The following is a 10,295-nucleotide window of genomic DNA, read 5'->3' as shown; positions in this document are numbered from 1 at the left end:
GTTTTACAAAAAGTGCTGACATATTTGTTAGGAATATTTTCATCCAGATCTTATCTTACTATTGTACTATTGTTATCAATAAAATAATCAATTAGCTATCAGTTTAGTTAAGTACTTTCGTACGTCACTAATAGCTAAATATAGTACGAATGTTAGTCTTTATCGTACCTGACGTTGGATACAAGAGATCAGACGATGGTCCAAGTTCATAATCAGTTCCATGTACTTTTGAAATTGCCCCTACCGCTTTCTTAGCCATATTAAACAATTCGGAATAGTCAGACGGCTTCGAGTATGTATACCCCCACGGTACTAGCCACATTTGTGAGTAAGAGTGTAAAGTCAGGTACATCCTAAAAATATTTTTTCAGCAACCATTGTCTTTCAGATTTATACTGATTTTTATAAAGTTAAATCATTTCCACACTTTTTGCGTACAGTTAATTTTAGACAGTTGCTATCATTTAGGTACATTCCATGTTCAAAAAAGATACCACTAATTGTAAGATAATTTTGTCTAATCTCTAATCAGAATTAAAAATGATTATTTGAAGGTATTTAATTAAAAAATAATTTGTATCAATCGTTACATCCGCTTACTTAATATTCTGCTTATTAGCCAGAATATAATCAGCCATCGCTTTGGTTTCCGGTTCGGAGAACGGACGTGGGCCAGCATAAGTCTCGTGACAAGGGTCCAAGCTTGCTCCACCTTCATCCACCTCGCCCCAATGGTAACCGAAATTCCTATTCGGGTCAACACCCTCGCATTTACCCCACAACCACTTCGTGTAGTGGTTTACTAGCTGAAGAAAACTGGAATGCGATAATCTATGTAAACTAACTTATCGGTCAAAGATATAATTTAACCAAGACAGCAGGCTTAAGGCTAGCTGTCCCTCACACTTTTAACAAAAGAGATAACACGCTGTAAACCCAGTAGCACGTCATCATGACCTCTTTTATTAAAGGTGTGAGGGACGGCAACCCCGCTGTTTTACGACAGTTGCTATATCTTTTCCCTCGGTTATACAATGGTCTTGAAGAAAAACCTTCATGACCCGAAGATTATGACAGATCTGTGCAATGCGCGGTAGCGCATCCTCGTAAAATCCACTTGAAAGGGTCGCTTTTACGACCTGGCGCGTACCTAAGGACAAAGAAACTGGCAAATCTCACAAACGAATGCTCGCTCGCCTAGCAAAATAGAAGAGAGGAAGCTTGTCCAATGCCCCATGTTTGACGATGTTCTTTGGGTCTGAAATTTCGTACGTAGACCCCTCGTAATTATTTCAGAGATAGTATCAAGCATGAGACACTTGAGACATGAATCGGATCCGAGATGAGGGATTTTTGTTTTCAGTAAAGCTGACGGACAGGAAACTTGGGTTTCGTTCGTGACCAGTCATAAAAATTGACCCTCTCAAGTGGATTTTGCACATTTTGCCCAATCATACCCTACGCATTCGTGCGCGGCTGAGAAAACGAGGGTACTAACTCGTACCGGCTATTTTCTTGATTCTCGGCATGATTGCTTCTTGTCTTTCTCCACAGTCTGTCACCGGTATGACTGAACTCGTAACCATCCGGGTTCGCGACCGGTAAGATCATCCAGTCTGAATTGTCCAGCAACTTGGCGTAACTCGTGTTCTTCTCGACTAACTGATTGGCGATGTAGGTCGCCACAGCGGAGCCGATCCATTCACGTGCGTGCATACCTGCCGAATGTCAGGATAATTCGAGAAAAAAAGACGGAGCCGTGTAACGGTATAGAATCACGTGGAACACATCAGGCATAGAAATTCTACGTTCTTCAAAATATGTTTTCCAAAAATTGACCACGTATACTTAAAAAGTTTATCTAATATATCAATTGGAATCTAGCGAAGAAATATTGAAAAGTATATTATAGTTAGTATAGTAGAGTAGTATAGAACAACTGTAAAAGATAAATTAAATGCATCACTTATATTGTTTTCGGGCCATTTTATTTGTTTAATTTTAAAAATACCGTGTCAATAAGAGTTGAATAATTTGAATACTAGAGAGATCATTGCAGGACATTCGCACAGGAATAACTGTTTTTATAATGGGGTCATATGATCGTCGTGGAATCTATATCAGATTCTATCTTTATACTTTGACTTTTAGATAGCAGATATAAGCTAGATAGCTAGAGTGCAGATATAAATTTCTGATGCAACTTTTTCTAGGTTTACATAATATAAATTCTGATTGTAAGAAAACAGATAGGCTCAACAATAATGGTATCAAAATTTTTATCGTTATAAAATTAAAAAATTTATCTTTAACGTAAACCAGTCCTGATAAAGAATACAGTGAGATGTTTGAATTTTAGCGTTTATTTTTTAACATAAAATAGAACAGTATGTAATATTCTTGCTCTTGTGTTTTGCTTTTTACAATAAATTTTAGTATATTTACTACAAATTGTATTAAGAGAACATTTTCTTAATGAACTGCATATATTATCATTAATTGTAGTGCTTAAACGCAAATCTGTAAAATGATTGGGATAGCAAAGATCAGGCTTTCATGTCAAAAACAAAACCGTTAGAACTCACTGCGTTCAGTATATCCCATTTAATTCGATACGAGAAAATGTCAGTCACGTTAGTCACGTATATGCCTGCTTGTAGGTATACTACATATATTTAATGTACTCTTCTTTGGTAACCGGATAAACGTGTTTCTTCCAAATAATAACATTGAGCAATGTAACTCACCAGCATCTATCCAGATCGCCGGTTTAGCTTTACCCTTTTTGTTAGGCCCGGTTGAAATTTTAATCATCTTAATCGGTTGTTCTTCATAGCTATGACCTATCGTTATTAGTTCAACTATCTTTGGATATCGAAGGGCTAAATATTCCAAATATTTAACAATTTCTGGAAGTAAATATTTATTATTTCTATCTTAAAAGCAAAAGTGCACCAGTTATAGTTAAATTCATACGCACTGTAATTTATATTAATTTTAACGAAAATTAAATATTTTTATACTAGATTCGTATAAAAATAAATATAAAATCAATCGTGAGTTAAATGGGTGGCTTATTTACCTCCGTATCGATGATATCTTTTCCAAGTCATGCTATGGCCATGAGTGCTAAGAAGATCTACGCGCTGCTCCTTTGTCATTTTGGGATTTTGATAAGCTATCATTTTCTAAAGTCATAAGATGAATCAGTAATTAAAGAAAGATTAAAATTAACAATCAATTGAGGGTAATTTCGCGATTATCATAATTATATCTAACTGGTGTTTAAATTGCTTGTTTACTGGTAAATCCTTGTATCAATATAATCAGTATTAACAGAATATTCCTTCGCTATGTAATATCATGTACCTGAAGATCCGGTATGAGTACTTGAAAATCAATTGCTCTGTCTTTGAGGAACATCTTAAGATCGGAGATGAGATCCGGTGAAACGACTACGTCCGTTGTTCTAAAATGTTGATTTTCAACTGACTTAAATTACGGCCAATCTACTTAAGCTAAAAATTTTTTATACTATCAAGGTAACATACTTATTATACATTGGTTCAGTCCAGAATTTGATGTCTTCTGGCTCGGTTTCCTTAAGTTCCTTCAACTCGTTCACGTGTCCTTGAGTATTAGGCAATAATCTAATCAATTGATAATTTTTGTAACTAACTCTCGCAGACCGGGACTTGTGATTTTTCTCTGGACCAATGATGCTGGTCATGAAAGAACCGATACCGTTAGCTACGGCGGAAAACATTGACTCGACCATTTCCACAATAGAAAATCCTTTGTATTCCTTATCGATCATTTCATCACCGCTAATTAGGCTTAATAACATATTGTCTTCATTCAGATACCTATAACAGTATAGTCTTCATATATTGTGACAGCTACTACTTTCAAAGAATTTAAATATTTTTTGAATTGAATTTATAATTCTTTTGAATTTAATTTATAAGAATTTTGAATTTATAATGGACTTTGAAAATTTCATTATAAATGAGAATCGAAACTAAATGAAATAGAGTTCACAACACTGTTCACTAAAATCAATGTCACCAATTATTTGAATCTCGTTTGAAGTATTAATCGACGTTCTTCGAACACGCACCTCATTTCTCGACTTTTTTCATCGACGGTCCAGTTACCCCTTCCCACAGAGGAATTAGCCTTTCTTCCAGGAAGAAATTCAAAATCACCGCGATCCGGTCGAGCCATGACCCGATTCATAATAAAAATCATTGATAAACCGAACACGAGGCGCAGGATCGACTTGAAGTCGACAGCCATGGTCGGCCTGGATCAGGCCAGGATGTGTGACCGTCTCGAAGACTCCTTGTTGACTGATCTCGTTGGTTTCAGCCGGAACCAGTCTTCCAGACTTGTTGCTCGTACGCGAAAAACAACAATTTCACTTGGAATGCCCCTCGGTGACCCATTACGGCTTACGGGATTTCTGTATGGCATTCTGCGTTCGTTAGATTCATACGGAATTCTAGGAGGTCCTGGTGTTCGCAGAATACAATTTTACCGAATGTCCTTGCACAAATAAAGGGTACTATAAGCTTATTTTAAGTCAGTTTTCTAATTTTGTTTTCGCACTCAGGAAATTTTTTAAAGTAAAGGAAACTTGAATAATTAGAAAAATATTCTTTTATTTGTTTTATTTATTACGTTAGTTATACCCGGAAGCAAATAGAGAAAAAATATTGTAATACTTTTTTTCTTTGCTATCGCTCGTTCCACGTTAATCCATTAACGGTAACCGAGAGTCTGTAATCTACTTACCGTGTTTGTCTGATCCCATTTGACTACAATATTTTGTGACTGACATAGTACAACATTACGACTTTTACTTTCGATCTGATATTTTTTGCAACATTATGTGATATGCAATTTACGCTGCTAACAAGACGATGTTCACAGATAAAAAAAGTGAGATAACGAGAGAGTATCCTACTTTGCCCGAAGACTGTTCTAGATGTAAGAAGAGCGTGTAGTTAGTATCTGAAAAACTAGACTGACTGAAATTGTTTCTGCCGTTTTTACTGTCATTTTCTTAGAAATGGAAAAGGTAGGAAATAAGTACATACTCGGTATTACGCTGCGAATATGGTTTATTATCGTTACAACTATAAGAGCGTACCGTTGCAGCACGCGACGGTACAATTATTGCGTGAACGTACGTAATAATAGAGCGTAAATAAGTAAATAATTAATAATTATAATAATGACTGGTGTTAAATTAATATTACTCTGTTAGTCAGCTTTCCACATGTACGAAAATTAATACATACAAGACAAAACCACGATAACGAAATGAAGGGTGGGGTAGGGATCGAGAAGAAAGATCGAGCGGTTCGCAACAGCCCCGCGACGTAGGGACATCGGGATCGATACGTCGGATTCTCTCTGCTCGAGTATACGCGTCGAATTTTGACTAGCACAGTGTCTAACAAACGCTTCTCTTATCTTAGGAAGCTTAATTAAAATCCCAACCGATCTTCTCGATGACACATTGAAAACAGTGCAGAAAGAACGGAAAGGGGAACGAAAGAAAATTGTTACGGCGTCGAGGATGCGATAAAACATTTCATTCTTTTTATCGCGGATCCTCTCGTGGCACGGTATTGTCATTAATTACATGTAACTGTTTCCTTCGTAATAATTGACTGCATATTCGTCGATGGGATCCTACTTCGCTGATTCGCGTACGAAGGAGGTCGCTCGCGAGGACGAATAAATGGCAAGAACCTACTGAGTGGTCATCAAACAAAATGTGATGCTTACTCCTCTTCGAGTATCGTTTATTTTCCGTCACGCTGACACATGGAGAATCGTTTCTCCTTACCACCTCGTTTCTTCTATTTTATATATTCTTCCACAATCCCCTCTTCTCTTCGGATGAACGAGTGCCTTTTTAGTCGGCACTTTACTTTCTGTTTAACTTATTTACAGGCATTTATAGAACGTTTTATTCGTAACGTTGTATCATCGTGAAACATTGCGGGCCACGATTCAGGCACAAGCACTCCGCAACGACGTAACATTCCTTCGATAAACATTACTCGAGAGTCCCAAGTATAACGTGATTAATATATAATAGTTATTCGACTATCTTCTGCTTTCGTTTTGCGTTGTCGAGATACACAGGGTACATGCATATGTGTAACTACTCTTTTCGCGGTCGAGACACGTACTCGCGAGTTTGCGCTTCGAATGCGCGATGATCGTCGAGATTCGCGCATAGAGCACGGTCCATATAATCGTTAACTATGCCTACCAGCTATCAGTACGTTCGTGTGCATATCGATCGTAATTAATTTCCGGCGGAAGCGAAGTACAATAATTGCGTTGTGTAACTTCACTCCCCATGGAAGTAGATTCAATCGAAAATGAAATTTACTTCTGTTCTCAATTAATATGGAACGATCTTAATTGTAGACGTAAAAAATTGGTATAAAGTAGCAGTTGTTAATTCAATGTCCTTATAACGTAAGGCGACTGTCTATAGGTTACGATGAAGAGAATCGTAAAGTTCTGACCAGCTTCATTGTACTTCGCTCCGTGTACCATTTATATTACTCTATTATACGCTAACGCAATAACCAACAGTAACGATCGTCAATAATAACATTCTTTTCTGAATCGTCTGATCACTGACACGGGGATGGAATCGAGTTTCCGATATCTCACTGTTTCCCTTCTTTCAATAAAATAACAATTCAATTCTTATCGTTAATTTCTACAATAATGAAGAACGTTCATGCTCTCTACAGACTCGACCCTACGTTCACGAAATGCACGAAGACCTATTACAAGAATCAATTATTTAGCGTCTTTCGGTATTTTCTTCGGTAAGTGACGTTCGGCTTCGATTTTTCTCGATGATTCGTTTCTCTTTTCTTCCATCGGTTTTCATGAGGTCTCAAAAATGAAACCGTTATTCGAGCACGTGCGACGAAGCGGCGGATTTAAACGATGTTAGCTTTCGCTATAGAGTTGCCCATCATGACCTTGTTCACAAAACTTACTATGGCCGTGGCCGGTTGCTCCGGTTCCAATTCGGCGAACACGTGGCACTGATTGTCTGATTTGTGCGCCGGTTTTCTGGCCACGAAGCCAAAGCATCGACTGAAAAAATAAATATGATTACGATAAATGCAATAAATCTAGTTAAGTGATAAAATAACAAAAATGATCACATGTTACATCTACTTACTGGGTACTGGCTGGTCGGCTAGTATCTTCGCTGGCGAAGTTCCAAGTGCGTTCCTCCGTATCCAAACCACAGTAACTGATATTATTCGTGGGATAATGCCTGCGGAAGAACAGTTTGCGCGCATTGTCCGTCAGGGTAATACCCTGGGTCGAAACTTTGAAATGGACGATGGTTGCGACAGGCAGTTGTTTTAGCTCGAACATCGTCGTCACTGCCTTCTTGATGGCTTGAGGCCCCGTCAATGACTCCGTATCCATGGTGAAAAGATATAAGACGTTGCAGGCTAACAAAGGAAATTGCAAACCATAAATACGCGCACAAGAATTGCAAGCGTTCAAGTATAATTAAAGATATTATAGAATTTTTATTACCTGCACCCTGCGCGAGCAGTTGCTGCGTGCTGTTCGTCCCAGGCGAGTCGAGGGCTCGGGCCGCTGCTTCCGGTTCAGGGAGAAGCAGCTGGCAAGGCAGAGCCATAGCCATTAAGCTATGCTGGTAAACTAATGCCGACAGGGAGCTGAAAACTGGTTCGTTGGCACACCCCTTTAATCTGACACCCCTGGAGGTGGGTTCGATTAAAAAGTGCCTAACCAACTCGCTAGACGGGTCCCTGGGGCTGCTCGGGGCGCCTGGGGGTGGAGTTGCCACCTTTAAAGCGAGTCCGAAGGCACCTGGGAAGGAATTACTGTCTCGGACAACGAATGTTCCAGGCGCTGCATCTTTTAGCATCGAGATTGCTGTAAAATATCAAATGTGAGCAGCTCGGTTTTACTTAAAAAATTGAAGAGAATAAATTAAGTACACACCTTGCTCTCGAGATATGTTCGGCTTATACCAGATTCTGCTGGTGTCGCGCACAAATTTCACATGCGCATCGGCTACTTCTTGAGGCTCGGTGTTCGAATGAACGCTGGACCGTCTCGAGCCGTAATACTGGACCTGAGGAGATGATTGGCCGCCGCTATTTATGGAAGTATACGAAGTGGCACTCTGAAAACCAATCACTGGATCTTCATACAATTCCTGTCACAATTAGATTAAAAAATAAATAAAAAAAATCATTACATAATATAAGTGCAATAGTTAAAAGATGGTCCAAATTCACACGTACCTTAGGACTTTGGGCGAACTCGATGTGAGTCGGAGTACCAGGACTGCGCGAGACAGCTTGTGGGTGTTGCATCATCGACTCGTTTATCGGAGAAACAGATCGGTCCTTGCTACAAGGAAACAATAACGCGCATCGTTATAAAGTGCATTCTGAATCGGATTGTTTTCCGTGTGCAGGCAAACGCGACAGTTTTGTGATTTCTGTGTAGATGTACGTACGTGTTTGTGCGTATATGTATGTTGTCACGTGATTCGTGCAAGGTGTACGCCGTGAGAAAACATCAGAAATGTGGAACATACAACGAGAAGAGAAAAAGATCGGGGAATAGGACAGGAATGTGTCAATCATGAAGGAAACGCAGGCAGAGAGACAGAGAATAGAAATACAATTGCACGATACATCTGTTACAATCGTTTCTTTTTTACCTAAATACTATTCACACACGGCTATGTACACGTATTGCAAAGAGAATACTTGTCACTGAGTAAACGATAGTGCACGGTATTATTATACATGTTAATCAGCGATGTCGAGTGCTTCTTTCATTCGTCATTAATAAGAAGCCTGTCAATGAATTATTAATTTTCTGTCATCTTTTCTTTTTCACTTCGATGATGTTTGTACGTTCATTGCATGATAGTATCTATACTTTTAAGGTGATTCACGATGCAAGAAGCTCGAGCTTTTGTTAGTTCGACAGGTGCAAACAGACGAGTTATGCGTGACTTCAGCTCTTCCGCTTTCTTTTCGTCAATATATCGATCTGCAAAACGGTTGCAACTGCACCGATCAAAATCCAATTACATTTTTAAACGCTATCTTGTACGTAATTTATCTACTCGGGTGCATTTATAATTCCATCACGATGCAGTTGCAACGAAGGTGTGCCAATACAAACGGTTAGTGGCACGACATTAAACATTCACAGCGCATCTGCGAAATCATCGTTCAGAAACGTGAATTCATCACTTGCCAGTGCTCTCAAATAATATATTACCTATAGTCGAACGACGCCGATTGGTTAGTGAGCGGCCATCGTTTGTTATGCGTTTGTTTAAGTGACCCGCTTGCCGGAAAACTCAAGCGTCTAGAATCACGAATATCATTCTGTGTCATAATCATTGCCCTAACAGCAATGTCCGATGAAAAGAGAAATTTTCATCATCAATTAAAAGAATTTTGATACTATCCGATGACGAATCTCCAGTTAACTTTAAAAAATAAATTATTAGCACTATTCAGGGTACAAAACAGGTTTAATCATGGTATACGGTGGACTTAAATTGTTCAATTTTTTCAAAACTTTTAGCAAAGTGTAATTTTATCATAAGCTCTTCGAGGCTCAAACGTTATTTGTATTAACTAGGGGACGAAAAACGTGTTAATATTAAATTTAATGATGGAATGGCTTGCCTACCTCTGTGTTGTCGGACTCTTGGGTGGAAGTCCCGTTTCCTTCGAGACTTCTCTTCGTTCCTCGATATAGATCGTTCGTTCGTTGGCGTAATTCCCGACGTTGTTGTTATTGTTGTTCCCAGTCGTTTCAATATTGTGCATATTATTGTTGTTGTTCACGTTATAGCTGGTGTTCGACGTGCTGTAGGAACGGTCGGCCGCGAACGTGACCGTCGGTGAGGAATTGTTCACGTACGGCGTTCGAGGATGCACCGGGAACGCCGGCGTTTGCGGCCTCGAAGCGCCGCTGACCACTGCACTGCCGGGACTGACGCTCCTCTCGGTCCACGATGATGCCGAGTCATTGTGCGACTGCAATTTTTTGACCAATTTTCATCGAGTGTCCCGCATAATTTGTAGTTGAACACTTAATAAGATGTTGCACACTTCTAGTCAAGCGAAGTGTATCAAGCACGTTCGAAGTGTACAATCTCAATCATTGAAATGTGCAGGAAGAATGTTTGGAGAGATTTCTAGTTTATGATATAATATATACAT

General features: G+C 39.1%; 2 protein-coding genes across 17 annotated transcripts in view; both read right to left on the bottom strand.

Moving 5' to 3' along the window:
* LOC108632053 (carboxypeptidase B) overlaps positions 1-4,451 on the bottom strand; it is a 5,237-nt gene extending 786 nt beyond the window's left edge. The window contains exons 1-8 of the mRNA XM_018036350.2: positions 4,121-4,451; positions 3,552-3,866; positions 3,370-3,469; positions 3,083-3,188; positions 2,748-2,909; positions 1,505-1,718; positions 601-816; positions 169-353 (exon numbers count right to left, since the gene is read on the bottom strand). Of these exons, the coding sequence (XP_017891839.1) occupies positions 169-353; positions 601-816; positions 1,505-1,718; positions 2,748-2,909; positions 3,083-3,188; positions 3,370-3,469; positions 3,552-3,866; positions 4,121-4,299 (1,477 nt within the window). The 5' untranslated portion in view covers positions 4,300-4,451. The remainder of the gene's footprint in view (positions 1-168; positions 354-600; positions 817-1,504; positions 1,719-2,747; positions 2,910-3,082; positions 3,189-3,369; positions 3,470-3,551; positions 3,867-4,120) is intronic.
* A 657-nt stretch (positions 4,452-5,108) lies between these two features.
* by (focal adhesion protein tensin) overlaps positions 5,109-10,295 on the bottom strand; it is a 132,178-nt gene continuing 126,991 nt past the window's right edge. For 13 of the 16 annotated variants that reach the window (XM_026819428.1, XM_026819427.1, XM_018036556.2 and 10 more), the window contains 7 exons: positions 9,760-10,109; positions 9,340-9,429; positions 8,343-8,451; positions 8,038-8,254; positions 7,603-7,968; positions 7,232-7,514; positions 5,109-7,143 (listed from right to left, as the gene is read on the bottom strand). In XM_026819428.1, the coding sequence (XP_026675229.1) occupies positions 6,984-7,143; positions 7,232-7,514; positions 7,603-7,968; positions 8,038-8,254; positions 8,343-8,451; positions 9,340-9,429; positions 9,760-10,109 (1,575 nt within the window). In that variant the 3' untranslated portion in view covers positions 5,109-6,983. The remainder of the gene's footprint in view (positions 7,144-7,231; positions 7,515-7,602; positions 7,969-8,037; positions 8,255-8,342; positions 8,452-9,339; positions 9,430-9,759; positions 10,110-10,295) is intronic. The other 3 variants (XM_018036552.2, XM_026819429.1, XM_018036554.2) reach the window with 3 other exon arrangements.

This window comes from Ceratina calcarata, unplaced genomic scaffold (assembly GCF_001652005.2).
Source record: "Ceratina calcarata isolate Rehan_Ccalc_2016 unplaced genomic scaffold, ASM165200v1 scaffold151.2, whole genome shotgun sequence".
In the NCBI taxonomy this organism is placed as follows: Eukaryota; Metazoa; Arthropoda; class Insecta; order Hymenoptera; family Apidae; genus Ceratina; species Ceratina calcarata.
This window is presented reverse-complemented; position numbering and strand designations above follow the sequence as displayed.